Source organism: Syngnathus typhle, linkage group LG1 (assembly GCF_033458585.1).
Source record: "Syngnathus typhle isolate RoL2023-S1 ecotype Sweden linkage group LG1, RoL_Styp_1.0, whole genome shotgun sequence".
In the NCBI taxonomy this organism is placed as follows: domain Eukaryota; kingdom Metazoa; phylum Chordata; class Actinopteri; order Syngnathiformes; family Syngnathidae; genus Syngnathus; species Syngnathus typhle.
The window spans coordinates 12167757-12187175 of NC_083738.1; the positions used below are offsets into that span (position 1 = coordinate 12167757).

Below are 19419 nucleotides of genomic sequence, written 5' to 3' on the forward strand. Positions count from 1 at the left end.
ACTCTGCTTTATTGATCTAGTTACTGACATCAACTCAGTTTCCTTACATCCATCCACAAGACAGACAAAATGACTTCAAATGAAACCAGCACAAGATGCAGCACACGTTTGTTTTTTTACTCACATTAGCCTCAGCAACAGATGTAATGACAGTAACTTACACTTCTTTGTAGAAATAACTTGAATGCATCTCAGAGAACAGACAAGAATTCTAGACAGGAAAAGCAAACGAGGGAGGTGAAGCTGTTTGGCTTCTTTGTTTCTGTCAGTATAGAATGTTATTGCTGTAATTTCCTCGGTGATGGTCGTAAAAAAATATTATTTTTTAGAACCATTTAGAAGAAAAAATGAGAAGCTTAAGATCATCAGTTTTGCAAGCAGTCCCTCGGCTTGGTGTGCACCAGTCTGGTTCCACAAACTAGCTTGTGTGTATCTGAGAGTGAAACAAATTGCTCTTCCAATGGTTGTGCGACTCAGTAATATTACAGCATGTGTGCTACTGGGAGAGAACGCATGGAGGTGATCTTCTTCTGTGAGGCTCATTGGTAGTTCCCTTACTGGCACGATGTGTGTGTTTTTAATGTCTTTATCTGTTTTTTGTCTTTGGGCTCTTGGGAAAGGAAACTAGGGTTTTGTTTCATGCATGTGGAGCAAGGAGAGTAGAAAATAATTCACAAAAGAGTCAGAACAAGATCTTGAGCCACTCATGGTTAGGTTTGATCCGATTCACAGTAAGAGTTATTAACATGCTATCTGGGTATACGAGGTGATATCCAGTGCACAGGTTGAGGCAAAACTTGTGATGCACTTATGATGAAACTTTAGTTACTGCTGGAATATTTTGTCTGCTTTTTTGCTCATAACTGATCTTACTGGTGCCATGCTGGAAACAGATTGTTGGGAGTAGAAATATATATATATTTTTTTGCAAGTGAAGAACATTGTGAACACCATTTAACACAACTTTTGATTTGTATAGATCATCAACCTTCGCCATAATTTGTATTCATCTCCACTAATGGATTGGCAAAGTCAAAATAGTTGCTAACATCTTGGGACACAACAAGAAAATGTACAATACACTGTAATAGTACATGGACTATAGGCTTTGGACATGCTTTTTCTCCTTTGAATCCCTCTTTAGCTTGAATTATTAATCTTGACAGGATATTCCAGACTGTGAGTTTAGGGAAGCTACTTTTAAATTTCAGCATGATTGCGTCCCACTGCATAAAGCAAGGTCCCTTAATGGAAGCTTGAATAAGTTTAATGCTCAAGAGCCTGACCTAAATGCGATTAAACAACGTTAGGGTGAACAAGGACAAAGAGCGTCAATTTAAATTATCATGAGAATCAATGGGTTAACCAAGGAAGATCAATTGGACCCAACATTGTTAACATATAATAACCCGTCAGGGAGCTTCACTATTAGTGACCTTGCTCAAACAAAGGAAAGCAACAAAAGCAGCAATTTCTTCTTCAGAATGAATCTCAGTTCTCCTGCTTGTTCAGAAGATGGCAGGACAAGCACAAGTCAAAAAGACTAGGGAGTGAGTTCAGAAGCAGAACAGGTGCTCGAGGAAGAGGGGGTGCATCAGAACGTCAGGTGATGAAAACATTGATCTGGCGCTTTGAAGAGAAGCGTAGTAGGAATTAAGGTTGTTTTTTGTTTCTTTTTGTTAGTTTTGTTTCCCAGAGTTTGGGTGTCATTGCTCAGTTCTGGTCCATGTCTTCAATAATAGGTGTGTTGTAACTTTGGAACAGAGGCTGCATGAAGAGGCCCACGGTTCCTACCACACATACACACACAAAAATCCAAAGGAAAAGTCGGTCGATCACCATCGCAACATACTTCCAATCCTCAATGATCTGTAAGAAGACAGAAGTGAGTGTTAAAAAAATATATCATTGATGCATTTACAGTATGCCAAGTATCTAACTTGATTTAATGTAAGTCTATTTTTAGAAGCAAATGGAGACCGCCTTACAGCCGATCGTGCATATGTGTGCCCGACAGGGTCCTCCCTGCAATTATGACCTGTCAGGATAGTGCTTTTAAACATTTTTAAGATGATAATGATGCTAATTTGTGAATTGAATTGATTTCCACCAAGGATTATGCGCACATCACACACTCATTGAGGCATTCCTTCAAAAGCCTACCCCTTCATCATCATCCTCACTCTTCATCTTGTCCGCAATGTAGCGCACACCATCCACGGCATCCTCCACATCGATGTTGCTTTTCAGTGTCGTCCTCTTCCTGAATTCTGTGTTGTCGGCAAAGTCGCTGAACGTCCAGCCGTAGCGCTTGGCCGACTCCTCGTTGACGTAGAAGGATGACGAGCAGTCAGCCAGTCCCAGAGAACCTGTCCCCGCGTCCGCCCCTGCTTTCTTCTCCGAGTACGACCGCTGTTGGTGTTTTTTCCGGAACGTCTCGCGTATGTTGGATCTGCCAGGTCTCCGCATAAAAAGGTAGGAGGGAAGTTGGTACATGAAGACGCGTTTGACCCAAGGAGGCATGGTGTGCGTACTAGGGGAGCGATGGTGCACGTTGAGCACACAAACACTGGTGACGATGGAAAAGGTGACCAGCACCATGGCAAACATCAGGTACTTCCCAATCAGAGGCACCGCTAAAGATGTGGGTGGCACAATCTTTGAGATAAGGAGTAAAAACACAGTGAGGGCCAGGAGCACTGAGATGCACAGCGTCATCTTCTCACCACAGTCTGACGGCAGGTAGAAGACCAGGATGGCCAAAGATGTGATCAGGATACAAGGGATGATCAGGTTGATGGTGTAGAAGAGAGGTTTTCTCTTAATGATGAAGTCGTAAGTGATGTCCAGGTACCTGACGTCATCGGGGTCTTCGTTCTTGCGTCCCGGCAACGACACAATATCCCATTCGCCGCTGGGTTTAAAATCGTCGCGGCTGGCAAAGTCACTCAGGAGGATGAGGTCGATCTCAGTGTGGTCGTACGTCCACGAGCGAAACTTGAGGGTGCAGTTCTGCTGGTCGAACGGAAAGTCGCGGACCTCAATCTTGCAGGCCGACTTGTAGATGGCGGGAGGGAGCCAAGCCACCTCACCGTTGTTGGAGACCACCGCGTTGGAGTAGAAGGAGACTTCGTAGGTGCCGTCAGCACTGAGGGACGGACAGGGAAACATTAAGAGGAAGAACACAAAAAAATCTATGAAAAAAACGTCCCTACAATCCAGCCTGAATGGATTATGACATCACCTCCTACATTATTTTTGATAGTGTCTCTACTGAAACTAGTGAAGGTCTTGTTCTACAATGCATGAGGGTTGGAAGGTGATCAACTTGCATTGACGAGCGGTGCACCTGAGATCTGATTTTAAGGTTTGATTAATCACTCGTAAAATATTTCACAGCTCAGCGCCTTCCTATCTTGCTGACTTAGTGGTGCTATCCAGAGCCTTACACACACACACACACACAACATGGTGCTCTTTTGACTCTGGGAGCGAAACAGAAGTCATAAAGCAAAAAAAGCAAAAGTAGGTTCTGGTTCCTTTTGGACCTCCAGTACTTTGGACTGCAAATTAGAGCGGATATCTCTAGAAACGTTTAAATTGAGGACTTCATTCTACACTCTTGCATTTGGTTCTAACCACCACACCTAGTATACAGTAGTCTCTCACCCCATTACACTACCAGACATTTTGATTTTTGCCTGTCTAACAGTTTCCATGAGTGTTTTTGTGAATATTCGACAGTTGCTCATTTTAAAACAGGTCCAAGTTCAGCGTTTCAGAATATTGTTATCATCCTTAGGGGAAAAGTTCTCTATCAGCAGCATTTCAACAATCTCCCCTACACCTGCCTCTAATGCGCTGAGAAGTTCCTTTCGAATTGGTCTGACCAAAGCTACAGGTATTGCATTATACATACATAGACCATCAATTATGAAGTAGGTCAGGAATCCAGTGTCACATTCACTTCCCATTGGTAGAAGACAAGGGCAGTTCAGCCAAGGAGAGCACTGAAAATGAGGACCTTCTCCTTCATTCTGTGACCTCTACCCCCATCATCTTCTATCATTTGGACCAATTTTGCCTGTTGTGCAGTCTTAACGTTGACCAGCAATCTGTCTTCATGAAAGTTTCATGGCTACCAGGAGAGCATAGACAGTGGTGCGCCACTGCTGACCACAACACACGAGGCATATCCATCCACACAACCAGATAACCTCCACCCATCTCATATTTACATATCCATGCACACAACCAGGTAACTTGCACCCATCTCATATTTACAGTTGATTGATTTATCATCATTTTTATCAACATTTCCAGGAGGCATCATGGTACGGTTTTTAGCACCGCTGATACTAATGTGTGGCGGTGTTGATTCACAAGCTTGTCCACCTAGACACGGCAATTGGATTTCGTCACTTGGTGTGGGGTCACCCTAATTGCTTTACAAAGCCCTTGATTGATGTTTATGTTGTCTCCCCTGGGCTCCTCTCATTTGTGATCCGATTCTTTACAGGATGTTTGGTACTGCAGAGCTCCTCCCACCACATATTGGTACAACTGCCTCTCACTCACTCACCCTGTCCTGCTCTTTGCTACTCATTGCATCACCTTACCACAGGGTTTAGCGCTACCTTCCCAGTCCTCATACACAGTATTGGATCAATGTCAGGATAATGTGATTTTGTTATTGTCGTCAATTTCACAATCAGTCATTACAATGCAGCAGAAAAATAACATTTTGAGATCAAGTAGCCAACCTTTTGCACACATAGCAGCACATAAGTCTCAAAGTGTTTCCCATCATTTTGTAGCACATTTTTTTATCAACTGTACGTGATATCGGCATGACCCACACACTGTTCTGCTAACTACAGTGTGTGCAATAAGTGACACTAAAATGACACCAAATAAATTCCTTTGTACATTTCTACAACAAAGTTATTTCAGAAAGAGTCATTTTGATCATTTATATTCTATCATCATGATCATTTTGAATTTATTTTGGACAAATTGTTACCACAGAAAATGTGAAGGTGTTCTAAATAAAATTGTTATTTTTCTTTGCATCAGAAATATCCCAACTATACCCTCATTAAAATCCGTTATGATATTACAAACAAGTATTGATTACAACAACCAGTATATAGAATGACTGTAGTCCGTATACCACAATGGCATGCAGGTCTGTCAGAAAAAAAACTGTACTTAACAAAAGTTTAAAAAAAAAAAAAATGAAAAAGTGTTTAATGTTGAAACAAAGACATTTATCTTGTGTGTCTAGCTCTGTGTCTGTTGGGGTTTTTTTGCAAATAGTTGTAACCCTACTTGTTGTAGAGGACAATGTCTGGCAGCCAAATGTGTTGTGTCGGGAGGCGGATTTTCTTGATGCCATCGTACTCATTGGGGTCCCACATTAATCTGTAGTCGTTCCACACCTGGTGATTGTTTGGGGGAGAAAAAACACACTAAGAAAACAAACATCTCAGGTATTTTCATTATCAGTAAAATATTTATCCCACTGGGTCATTCATGGATGCTTATTCTGATGCATGATGATTCTGTCCACATCCTTTTTTTTTATATTGTATTCTCTATATGTGCATGTACAGAGCCTAACTTTAGAAAAGAGACCAAGACAAACCTGGGTTAGCCAACAATTGGTAGTCATGATCTGTTCCCGCTCATTCTGAAACACACATTATTGTCATCATCATCATGATTATCACATATAGGACTGGCACGGCTGATCTTCCTCACCACATTGATGAGCTGGGCAAGAGACACTTGGATGTAAATGGTGACTTGCTGGCTGTTGTTGACGGCTGGTCTGATCAGTTTGTTGTAGCGGTCTGCCGACAACAGGTGACCCACAAGACGTTCCTCCACCTCTGCACACAAAGCAACTGGCAAGCACACACACATACACACAAGTCTGGGTTACCGTATTTTCCGGACTATAAGGCGCACCTAAAAACCTAAAATTTTCTCAAAGGCCGACAGTGCGCCTTATAGTCCGGTGCGCCTTATTTATGGACCAAATTCCTAAATTTAAACTGGCCCGAAGCATTGTGGCGTAAAATCAATCATAAGTGGCCCGCTGAAGACTATGAATCATGAATCAAAGACTATGGGTTATTATTTTGTGATTATAAAGTAATTTGTTGCATCTGAAGGTGAAATAGAAAAGATACAATGGAGAATGATTTGATTTGGATTCAAAATCTGACATGATGCATTAATGGTGCGCCTTATAGCCCGGTGCGCCTTATATAAGGACAAAGTTTTAAAATGGGCCATTCATTGAAGGTGCGCCTTATAGTCCGGTGCACCTTATAGTCCGGAAAATACGGTATTTGGGACTGCTTTACATTCAACATACTGTACGTTCACAGGCAGTTGGATTCATACTGACGCTAGCGTCGCCATTGAAGACATATCGAGTGTGATTCCAATACAAGAGCTTGAGTACCTAAAACGAACGACTTGGAATAACCTGGAAATCACTACGTTTGTGACTGAGGAGTTTTGATTACCACATCAACTTTGTTTATCCGGAGGATATGCAATACCAGCATGAAGGTAGCTGGTCCCATCACATAGTCAGGATTTCAGTAAAGTTTCGTTAGATAAAACAAACTAACTTGATTCTTATCCAAAACAGAAAGAAGTCGTTTTGTTCATATTAGAAATAAAGACTCAGAAATGTGTAGACTTGCTGTAAATCTCAGTCTTTCATATCAACAAGATCAACAAATATGTCCAGAAACTAAATAAAACTGAAAACAAAACTCAATAAACTCATATTTACCACAAATACAAAATAGAAGGGATGATTACTGTATATTATTTGTGTTCATTGCAAAAATGTAACTGTTTGCAACAACAAATTGCTGCTCCATGCAAAGGCACGGGTGGGATGTAAAACATCTGTCACAAACCTAAAAAGCCATGAATAAACATACTATACGCTACATTATTACAAAGAATGGAATGACACAATACATGTCTCTAAGTGCTAGTTTTGTGTTGCACACCACTTACCCAGATATGACAGCATGTTTGAAATGGTTTACAACCATTTAGGAGAGCAATGCTTCAATGTGGCTCAATGGTTTCATTCAGACAAGATAATTTGATCTGATACAACTGACACACTAAACATGTCTGCATCCAAACATCCTTATTTCAATTAGTTGGTTTTTTTTCTACCTCAGCAGACAATACCTACTCTACATATACATTGTAAAGCCCAATGTTCTCATCGTAATATATTGGAAATCACAATAAACACTCCTCAATAGGAGAATCTCCCGATGTGCCAAATAAAATAAATATTCAAATGCATGCGGAGCTGCGCACTATTTTGCGCTGTGCAGATCCTCCCATCAACTAAAGTGTGTCCCTTACACACCTTCACTCTGGATGGAGCAACCCCTGGAATGAGATGTGAGTGCATTTGCAAATGGTCGTTTGTCTCTGTGTGCCTTGCGATTGGCCGAGAACCAGTTCAGGGTGTCCCCCGCCTACTGCCCGATGACTGCTGGTAGCAATATGTGAGGCGCAGATGCATTATGCCTAACACTCAAATTAGAAACATTTTGGTTTTATAATATCAATTAACTATTTTTTACATTTAAAAGTGTTATTTACCTACATTACCTGCATAGGTAATATCAGTGATTGTGTCTTTTTATACTTGGAAGTAAATCCAACTACTAAATTCTTGGAAAAGCATGCTCAAGCATCCTAACTAATTTTATTCCATAAAGCCAAAATATCCTCCGGCTGTTACGCAATCCTATTCTATTGGACGCCATGCCAAAAATGTCAAACCACAGAGTGCAGCTGCCTCTAAATAAACATTCCACTTCTCTGGTTTTGACTTCCCTAATTTCATCATCTCAGCTGAGTGCTTATCGGGACGATGCATTCATATCAGGCTAACGTGGGTCGTCGAGGGGCCTGGCGTTGCATAATGTGTGTGTCTGAAGTGATTAGCTATGCTGACTAGTTACCCGGGGCCACATGTAAACACATGCGGTTTGATCCTGCCGCCACGCACAGGTAGATGTCTGTGCTCCCCTCTGATAGGAATGCGATATGTCACATCTGAGGTGTTACGCATGACATTTTTGGGCTGAAACAAAAACAGGTTGAAGTAACACAAACACAAACAGTTGTTGGAAAGGTGAAAATCCATCTAGGATGTCCCACACATGACATCGTGGGAAAAACATTTGAATGTGGCCGAAAGAACTTCATTTGTAGCCACCACAATGATATAATGTACACAAAATACTAAATTGAGGGTTTAATATCACTCTAATGAACAACTCGGATGTCTTTGTAAGCAAATGTGGTGCATTTTTCCCAAGAAATCAATTGTAAAATCAATATCCTGTGATGCCAATTTTTTCAGAATGCCTAAAATTAAATTGACTACATCTGATGGGGAAGGTGCATCCTATCGCTGATCTAACTGTCTGATATTGAGTTAAGGCTGTTTTGTGGACAGAAATTAGTAGTTTGTGGCCAAAAACTAGCATGTCTTTCTCACATTGGACCTCCTTCGGGGACACAAATTAGTATTTTGTGGCCATAAGTTAGTCTTTTTGTGTGCATATTAAATTTATAGCATGGACAAATTAGTACTTTATTATTTTGTGCGCATGTTACACCAAGTGGAAAAAAATTCATTTTTTGTGCAAATAATATTCAATTCATTGACACATATCAGTATTTTGTGGTCACAAATTATTATTTCATGCACACATTATACCTATTTTGACTATTTGTGGCTACAAATGGATTTTTTTGTAGTCACAAATTACTATTTTTTTGTGCCACCCTTGAAATGTTTTTTCCTGGGGTCATATTCTTGGCCTCTATATGATTCTGATGATGCAAGCAGGACATTCTGATCCTACTGAGTCTTCTCACAATGTTCAAATCCAAAAGGAAACCGATTTCAAGAGATTTCTTGACCGTGATTAAAAGACACAACTCAAAAGTATACTTGATATTCAAAGTATTCTTCCTGGTATGTGTTGACCTATTTAAGATTACCAGTGTAGATGGAAAGGATCACACAACAAGAAACGTACTAACACTTACACACGCCCAAGGCAACAGTTGGTGAAGCGATGTTTAAATGTCGTGCTGCAAGGTCTCACCAATTTGGTGCTCGGGCAAAATAGCATGCTGCTCGATTGAATGGCTAATAAAATAATTGTGTGTGCGTGTGTGATTTTAAAAATCAAGTACTGTCTATAGATATATCATATCTATGTTTGTTTATTAGACTTTGTACATACAATATGCTGATCAGCAGTGCTCCTAATGTGCAGCTCGAACGAGAAACATCCAGATTTAACACAAACACACACAAACGCACACAAACACACAAGCACACACAAGCACACACAAGCACACACAGGCACACACAAGCGCACACACAGGCACACACAAGCGCACACAAGCGGACACAGTCACCGCCGGGCTGTTTTCATCCATGTAATCAACACAGAACACAGTCTGACTGGGTCACAGAGCTTCCGTGACAGTTGCTTGTTTCAAACAAGCTGCCAGAGTTTTGTACATTACAAACTTCTGAGCCCCTTTCCTTTCCGTATGTATAAGTAGAGCAGTGGTTCTTAACCTGGGTTCGATCGAACCCGAGGGGTTCGGTGAGTCGGTCTCAGGGGTTCGACAGAGACTCCACCGAGGAGGTCCGAACAAACCTGATTTATTGTGTAAATTCCGATTTGCCAGTATGTAATTTGTTGTGAGTTCATGCATTGTGTTGGTTTTGTTCGTTGAACAAGGTGATATTCATGCACAGCTCATTTTGTACACTGGTCTATGTCTTGAATTTAAAAAATAATAATAGTTCACTAACGAGGGGTTCGGTGAATGTGCATATGAAACTGGCGGGGTTCGGTATCTCCAACAAGGTTAAGAACCACTGACGGAGAGTGCTTCGCCACAATTACAGTTGTTGTGAACATCATTCCCAGAATTTTCTAAAAGTGTAATGTTACATGTACATCTGTGTCATTTGCAAGACTAATGGCTACATGTACACAATCTAATGGGATTCAATATATTATTGCTGCAAAAAATGTCTGCCTTTGCAAAATTAATTAACTTTTTGATTGACTTTGACAAATATATTAATTTAACAATGATTCTTATTTATGTTTTCAACTGTGTATAGCTGACAACTGTGAAAAATATTACAAATGTCAAAACATTTGATGACTTCATACTATTTCAGTCTATTTTTCTTGTGGTTATTTTGTGTTATTAGGGCCTTTGTGACAGCCTGGTTTGCTATTCATAAATCATGTTTGCTTGACAGGACAGTAGAAACTGCGGGGGCAAAACAGCGCAAAGTAAATGTAGATGAGGCAAGAGGTCAATGGTTGTATTTACAGCCAAAAGGGACAAAAGCATTTGCCTAAAACAATAAAAATATGTTGCTTAATATAACTTGATGATCTTTCTTAAGTTGTAGCATGAATTACTAGCTATGCTTTCATTTGAAATGACAAAAACAATATGAATACTGATAACCTTAGCTGGCTCTAACATCTTGTATTTGTATTCCAAATAAAATCAATACATATGTTTTTCTCAAACAGCCGTGGCTTAGGCTTAGAGTGGGTCGTTCAGTAACTGGAGGGTTGGTGGTTCGAATCCTGCTCTGTCTAGGTCATATGTACCGTCCTGTCCTTGGGTAAGACACTTAATATCAGTGTTTCTCAATCATTTTCTGTGATGGCCCCCCTAGGGAGAAGCAAACATTTCGCATTTCAACCAGTTGGTGTCGGTAATGTGCATTGAAGCTGGTGCCACCTCGCCGTAAAACAAAACGAAGAAGAAAATGACGTGACTTCCCGTTCACCAACTAGTCCTGACTTTCCCGTTTGCGAACGAATTAATGGGTGAACTGCCTTCCCGTGCATCAACGGATCAGTCAGTGAACGTGTTGCGTCTCCCTCCTGGTGTGAACTATGTAAGCCAGAATGTAGATTTACGATTTGCCAAGGAAAGAAAGAAAGAATCGTTCACCGAATCGTTCGCTATACTTTATTTATTATTTTATTTTTTTACCTCGTGTAGTGTACCTATTGTAGTGTCCATGAGGTGTACCTAATCACAGGCCACTTCATTAGGGAAAAAGCTTAAGTGAAAGTGAAAAGTGCCACACCCGCCCTCACCCCCACCTCCTGATTGGCTGTTTGATCTGTGACGTCATTCGGACACTCCATTAGGTACACCGCCATTTTCAGGTGTACCTAATCACAGGCCACTTCATTAGGGAAATATCATGGTCAAAGGTCACAGGTGTCAACCTCTAGTCCTTGGGGCCGCACTCCAACATGTTTTCCATGATTCCCTCGTTAAGTGCACCTGCGTGAAAAGTATGTATCCACTGTAAAACGTGGAGTGTCCAGAAAAGCGCTATATACGTAAATCTGATTTAGTATTAATATTGTAATTATTATTCCAAATAAAATGAGTCATTCCAAACTGTGGTTTATCTGCCTCACACTTGAGAGAAAAACAAAGTATTCACTACAAATGTAAGTCAACTCAAGGATGACACTCTGCTGTTGATCCAAATAGCTTTTGAACTTTAGAATTGTAGATGTGCCTGTCGTGCTCTGTTAACATGCAAACGTCTAAGTAGTTTAGAAAGCCGTTCGCATATGGTTCATTTCATATTCATAAGCTCACTGTACTTAATTTAGCGTGTTTTGTCTGGCTACAGATGAATCAGCCAAGTCCCAATGACCATGCATAAAATGAAGTCTGTCAGTGTCTTATAAGTAGTTTCTGCGTCATTACTGTAGAGGGAGCACAGAAGAAACCATCCTTCCTGTTCAGTGATGTCAGAGAGTGAGTTGAAGCCTATCAAAGCTGACTTTGGGGCCAGAGACAGGCGAATGGTCGCCTGTAAATCACTGCATAATACAGACAGACAACTGTTCGTGCTCACATTCACACGGTCAGTGAACCTTTGAACTGAACCCATGCAACTAATTCAAAGCTTCATGCAATTTTAAAGCATAATTTTGCAAATATTTAGGTTCAATGATGTCATTCAACAATAGTTTGCCTACCCAATCAGAGACTCTCATGGCTTTGTCACACTGCATGATAGCGGCTATTATTTTAAAGGCATCAGAGTTACTGTGCAATTTGTCATATCTGTGGAAAAAATATATATTATCCACGCCTTCATCTCATCCCGGCTTGACTACTGCAATTCCCTTCTCACCGGAATCACTGCTCACTCACTCCATAGACTTCAACTAGTCCAAAACTCTGCTGCCCGCCTCCTTACCCACACCCGGTCCCGTGAACACATCACTCCTGTTCTCCACTCTCTTCACTGGCTCCCCATTAAGGAGCGTATCATTTTCAAGATACTCCTCCTCACCTTCAAAGCCCTTCACCACCTGGCTCCCACTATCCGAGCTCCTTGTCCCCTACTGCCCCAACCGTCCCCTCCGATCCTCCAATACTTCACGTCTGACAGTCCCAAAATCTAAACTAAAATCCTTCGGTGACAGAGTCTTCTCCTGCACATCACCCCGACTCTGGAACTCTCTCCCTCAGGACTCACCCACACTCCCCATATTTAAGTCCCGTCTAAAAACTTACCTCTTCTCCCAAGCTCATGACCTCCCCTACCCATAACTGGTTTCCTCTTCTTAATTTTATCCGATTGTTTCTTCCCCGTCCCCGTCCCCTCATGTATGTCTTTGCCTTGTTCCCTGTAAGCGTCTTTGGGTTTTTGAAAAGTGCTATACAAATTTAATGAATTATTATTATTATTATTATTATTATTATATTAAACATATGGTTGAATGAGAGCTGCCATTTGTCAAGAGGAAAAACACACTTCACATTTGATTTCACTGGTTTGCTTTCCCACTGGCCTCGGGTATCTTGGAGTTGTCGCGTTTGACAGGGCAGCAAACCCAAGTTTGACAGCTGCATGGCCGGATTCCCTGTCAACGTCATCCAGGCCAAATATCAGCAGAGGAATATGTGCGTGGTTAAGCATTCAGCCTGAACCAGTTGTGCAAACACTTGTGATCTGACATCAGCAAGATACACGTCTCCTGACCTCTCAAAGTGTGTGAGTTGGCAGCTTTGGATGACAGAATCACAAGGTTTTGTATTTGCGGCCACACTGAAGGCTGTCACAATTGTGACGCCTGCAACGGGATGTCTGGACAACTGCAAAGAAGAGGTGGTCTGCCAGAAAGCTGAGGTACATTGTACTAGACACATCATTCCACATTACACTATAACAGATATCTGAGTGAGGAGGACAAGTGCTGAGAGTTTGCGCATCATGATAGTCGATGACGTTTAAAATCTCCAACAGGGATTAGGGGCAGTAAATCTGGTCCCCAGGATGGCAGAAGTCTCATGGACTTAATTCCACTTAGAACACCATCTTTGCCAGCTCCTCCCTCTCGTAGGCACTTTTGAACAATGCATACCAGAACATCAGACATTCCAAGAGCGGCTATTAAGCTTCTTAAATTGTTGACATCTCATTTCATAGTGAGTGTTTGAAATGTCTGTTCTACTGTACCATATTACAGTAATTGTAGTTGTGTCACTCAGCCCCATTTGCACAGTTGATCCTTTTTATTCTACTTCTCATTTTTTATTCTTATGGAAAAATGTACAAAAGTAAAGACAGTCGCTGTGTCTCAAATGTACGTACCGTATTTTTCGGACTATAAGGCGCACCTAAAAACCAAATATTTTCTCAAAAGCCGACAGTGCGCGTTATATATGGACCAAATTCCTAAATTTAAACTGGCCCGAAGCATTGTGTCATGAAATCAATCATAAGTGGCCTGCTGAAGACTATGAATCATGAATCAAAAAGACTATGGATCATTATTTTGTGATTAGAAAGTAATTTGTTGCGTCTGAAATTGAAATAGAAAAGATAAATTGGAGAATGATTTGATTTGGATTCAAAATCTGACATGATGCATTCATGGTGCGCCTTATAGTCCGGTTCACCTTATATAAGGACAAAGCTTTAAAATGGGCCATTCATTGACGGTGCGCCTTATAGTCCGGTGCGCCTTATAGTCCGGAAAATACGGTATATATTGTTTCAATTTTTTTTTGTGTGAAAGTACTAGACTTGACTCCAAATGTTGCGCAAAAATTACTCGAGTGTTTTGACAGCCAATGAAGATGATTCTGATACAGCTACTGTCCACACATTGTGTGCTCCTTGACTGCATTAATTAGTGATTGGGACATGCACAGGGTCGGGGAAATTTTGGGGAGAATTCCAGCAGGTCTCAACACACATGTATGCAGAGAGATACACACACAAACACATACACGCACACACTCACGAGTGTCTGCCTTGCTGCACTCTCCAATCCTCAATAATTTATTTCCTCTAAAAATAAGAATGCCATCATCTCACATGCGCTATGACGGCAACGCAATCAAAGAATCTTCACCAAGACATTTGCAGCAAATTTGTGTTAAACTGAAGTTGATCAGGTTTTAAAAAAGACAAAGAGGGTGATGCCGTTCCACATTTTGCTTCCTATAGGGTTACTTTTAAGGTATAGTGTTGTAGTGATGTTAAATATTCAGTAAGTGGCCATCGGAGGTGGCCTATCTGAGGTCAAAATGTTGAGATCCGCCCCTCTTTGGTTGAGAGAGCTCTATTCTGAATTTTTTATATCCCTCCCAAACATGAGTTTCATTTTCGTTTTTTTCATTACGAAGAAGAAAATCTCATTCCACCCTTGTCCAACTGAGGACCATAGTCTTGGATTTGGAGGTGCTAGTTTTCACCCCAACCGCTTATTGTATATGCCGGTTTTATGATCTCTTCAAAATTTCAAAAACTTTTTTCCAACTTTTTGAAGTGATCCATAACCCACAAACTCAGATAGAAAAGACAATTATTTTTAAGAGGGGAATTCAAAATAACAACTTAAATAATATTGTTGCACAATTCTTTTAACTGAGATGTTGCTGTGTTCAAAATAAACCTTAAGCACATTCAAACAAAAATGGGAGCAACCAAACCTACCAACATTTCAAGCGTCTCTGATTAACCCCAAATAAATTTAAACATGATATTCTAATATGCTTTTCTTGACTTTTTTCCCTTGACTGACTGGGATTTGGAACTCTTCAGTATTCCCTCCACCGAAAGAATAACACCCCAATTTCATGATGCAGCCACCATCTTGCTTCTCTGATGGCATGGTGGTATTTTCCTGGTTTGGCATGCACAAACTTGGCTAATAAAGCTGATTCTCATTCTGATTTTGGTGATAAGCAGTCTTATTATTGCACTCTCTGGTACCTTTTAGAAGTATGGCTGAAAAGTTCAGATTTGGTTCTATTGAACTATAACAAACACAGGGGAAATTGTGCTTAAGTTGCTTATTTTTATTTACCCTCTCAGAAAGATTCAAACAGAACTGTGCAGGTTATAGGTCAGTTTAATGTTTTATTATGATCACATTTCCATCCAATCTCTGAACCACTTATCCTCTGTTCTGTTGGGTGAGAGTCAGGGTAGACCCCGAACAACATGATTCATCATGGTCTGATTTTTGTTTTTTAAATAAAATAAAATTACATTTGAACAATATGTATGTGGACTTTCTACATGCACTAGACGTCATTGTTTTTGTAAAGATTACAATTTATTCTTCTTTACGAAGTTTGACTATCCTTTTCAACATTTTCCTCTAAAAAATATGATCTTGTTATAATGGTTTTTTTTCTTGATGTTGGGAATTATTTTATTTATTTGGTATTTAAACGGTAATCATATTTAATTGGACCCTGGACCCCAAACATTTGAGAAGAAGTGGAGCTTTGCAGCCTCCTCCTGCCTCAACTTTTCAACACTTAGCGTGCATCAGCAAGAGGAGATGTGGCAACAACATACAAATAGGTGCCAACATAGTGAATCATCTTTGTCAGCTCTTGCCAGAGAGCTCATTTGTAACATGTCAAGCAACAGCTATTGGCCCGAGAACAACACTGGGATGAAACGAACATAGTTCTGTCCATCCACAAATGTGGTATCACCAAGGGGCCACACAGAGTGAGGGCTTCCATGCACTTAACTTGGAGTTTTATATGTAGTATATATACAATCCATGATTATACCTATTTGTCAAACTGTGAAATTTATCCACCATAATTGTACAACCTAATAAGATCAAATACAAGGGCGGTCCAAATTTCTCCCTAGATAATTTTCAGAATTTTCTGTCCATGTCTTTTGATCCAGCACTTTATTGGTATTTGATTTTAGTTATTTGATATGTTTTATTCTATTATTTTAATGCATTATATATTTGTTTTCTTTATGGTACTTTATTGCTCACGTGTACCTAATGTCCTAATGTAGTGGCCAACAAAATTCCTCTTATAGAAAGTAACACTTTAGGGAAAAAAATTGTGCAATGCCTCTCTTACAACCCTTGACCTTAGTTGCTTCGTTATTTCAATCTACAGAGATAAAGAAGATTAAGCTTCCCCGAAAGAGTCGACGCGGTGCCGCGCATGTGACGATTTGGCTCAGGAACAGCCAAAACATGTTTGATCCTCTTTGATTGACACCTCAAAGTACAAGCCCCTCGTTCCCGATTTGGAAGGATTTGGAAAAAGTAGATTAAACTACTCACTTTTTGACACGGTGACAACCAGGAGAAGCAGGGCAGCTTTCGCCAGCACCGCCATCGTCCAGAGGCTGAGAAAACACGCGTAAACTTGCAGATGACGCTATTTTTTGTGCTCCTCTTCCACTGTCGACTTGGAATGTAACAATAATGGATTATAAAGGGCGTCGGTGCGTTGGATCCCGCTGAGGGAAAGCGTCTATCTGATGCTCGGAGGCATGGAGAGCTCCACTGACCGTTGCCTGGGCGCAGTCAGATTGCAGGAGCGCACCGATTGTGCGCAGCGGCACCCGGCTAGAAAGAGGACCGTGTCCCCCTTGTTTTACGTCCTCTTGGTCGATGCAAGCGGGTAGACGAGTGGAGTCATGTGCGGCCATGCAGGAGCAAACAGCAGTGTCACAATCGTGCAATCTGTCATGCCTCCGATAAAAGATTCAGACTTCCCGGTGTTCACATGGCTCTGCAACCCGCCCGGGGAGCTCCGAAGCCGGGCTCCGCTTGCATGCCAACTCGGTCAAAATGGACAGATCTGTGAGAAGATATTAGATGTTCTCGTCGAGGTGAACATTTAAAAACCAACCCGCTCTAGTGAAAAGAAGAATCATGGGAATGATTCATTAAGTTAATTAAATGTTTCTTGATAGAGCGCTGGACCCTAAACAAATTTGTATTTGTTTGTGTTTCTGACCAAGTTAAATAAATTAAAAAATGACTTATGGGCCTTATCAGCAGTGAGAAGGTTGGTGTCAAGAAGACTGTGCCATCGTCAGGTACAAGAAGCAAACAATTCCTTATAGGTTTCACATGGCTCGGAAACAGAAACACGTGATAATAGAGCCTCCCCATGCCAATGAGGTCAGACACGATGGCCACTTTATAACATAACAAGCATGTGCTCAAGAAGTGATATGAAATCTGCAGAAGGTCGGAAATTAAGAAACATTAGCCATTGATAAGACAGAAAGGGTAAAAATAAAGAAATAAATACATAAAGACCTTGAAACCACTGTTGAAGACTGTAAGGTGATTTCAGAGATTTTTTTTCGAAATATATTACACCTATTTGCTGATCATTGCCAAAAACGTGCAGAAACTCTGAAGAACTACTGAGTTGTGGAGGTATAGTATAACAATAATCTGTTATTCATCATTTCTGCTTTCCAGATTTGGGGGGGGTGCAGCCAAAAGATTGCCCAAGTGATTCAATGAGGCGTTCAGCATGAGTCACTGCTCCCTCACTATATTTAGTAGTCACGTAGTTGGATGGTCAGGACGACTCGCACGTTCTCCACCACATAATTTTTACCAGTACATATGTGCAGGTAACAAGCCAACTACACCCCATCACTCCATCGTTAATGCAGAGTTGCTGGTGGGCGGACATAGTTTGGCCTAAAACAAAATAATCCTGTTTATGTACGTATATTGGCACAACACAAGTAGCTAATACATGCCAAGCTACAGCAGAAGCGAAGAGGAAGAAAAGTGTGAGTAGATGAATCAGCCATGATGGCCATCACTTTTTATTGCACATGATGATGCAGTCGCAGCTGGTGGGTCAGAGGTCTGATCGCTCATTTTGGAGGGGTGTGAGAATCTCTGCATGAGTAGAAAGGCTCAAGGCGTCCTCACTCTGCACATGTCTTAGCCTCCATTGAAAGGACCCTGTGGTGGAGAGGGAGGATATCTGGACTCTACATACGATGCATACATACATATGAATGTGCATCTCTCAAAGTGTAGACCCAGAAGAAAAATCTGGGGTCAAACTGTTTTAACTTGGGCCACTTTCGGCCTAATTATATTCTCATGTAATGTTTCAATTCATATGGGATTTATTTTAATAGCATTATTGATGGTGGACTTTTCTGACTACACTTGGCCACATCATTAGTTACACTTTCAACCTAAGGAGGGCAAATACAAGAGCGGCATGAAAATCAGAGTTGTCAAAAGTACTCGCTCTGAATGTGAGGTTACTCGTCAACAGACGGGCTCATGACAAACTGAAGTTTGTTTACATTCAACCGGTCCGACAATCATCTCTATATTATATATTATTATATTTATGTAAGTAGGGGCTGTAGTAGGGGCAAGGACTCCACATCCCTGCTGCTTCCAGCTGTACAGTCAGCCGGAAAAGGGGGAAAAAATGCTACTCTGCCCACCAATGCAGACATGCGTCTCTTGGAATGACTGTAAGACTGGTAGCCTGTCAAGATAAGTCATTGCTCTGATGCAGTGAACAGAATCTGAATGATGTGGCAATATTTGCATATTTTCCCTTGTTTTGCATACTCCATAGACTTACTCCTCATGTTTTCTTTCATTTTTATTTGGACTATGAGTGTGACCTTTGTATCCATTCATTCCACTCCTGTGGCCATGCCCTATTTTGTAAAATGATGTTCCAATGGAGAAATCTGCTTAACTAAAAAAAAAACATCATATACAAAAGTACATATAAGGGTTTTTTTTTTTTGTGAAGGCCTCACAGGATGCCACTGTCTCCATGGCAGCCCTCTATGGAGCTTCTCAGATAATCTTCACTTCAGGGAGAAAAGCACAAAGAACAGTGAAAACATAATCCAAAGCCAGCAGCAATCTGACAGGGTTGGAAAGCAAACACGTGTAATGGGGAGGAAATCTGACATTTGCACCATAAACTGTGTTTCCATGTCACATCCGACGTGTACCG

General features: G+C 40.9%; 1 protein-coding gene across 1 annotated transcript; it reads right to left on the reverse strand.

The window, feature by feature from the left end:
* Nucleotides 1-17456, reverse strand: LOC133161762 (neuronal acetylcholine receptor subunit beta-2-like). The gene is made up of 6 exons (XM_061290375.1): nt 16728-17456; nt 5764-5909; nt 5648-5692; nt 5332-5441; nt 2164-3148; nt 1-1869 (listed from the first exon to the last, which is right to left on the reverse strand). Exons 1-6 carry the CDS (start codon nt 16780-16782, stop codon nt 1714-1716), a joined length of 1497 nt encoding a protein of 498 aa, XP_061146359.1. The 5' UTR covers nt 16783-17456; the 3' UTR covers nt 1-1713.
* Nucleotides 17457-19419: the final 1963 nt, after the last annotated feature.

What these genes read in the sequence shown, in the direction of transcription:
- LOC133161762 (XM_061290375.1), bottom strand. Translation starts at nt 16,782, where the DNA reads ATGGCGGTGCTGGCGAAAGCTGCCCTGCTTCTCCTGGTTGTCACCGTG. An exon ending in TTGCCCAGCTCATCAATGTG is followed by an intron (nt 5,693 to 5,763) that starts GTGAGGAAGATC and finishes TGTGTGTTTCAG; the next exon opens with AATGAGCGGGAACAGATCAT. An exon ending in GACATTGTCCTCTACAACAA is followed by an intron (nt 3,149 to 5,331) that starts GTAGGGTTACAA and finishes TCCGTCCCTCAG; the next exon opens with TGCTGACGGCACCTACGAAG.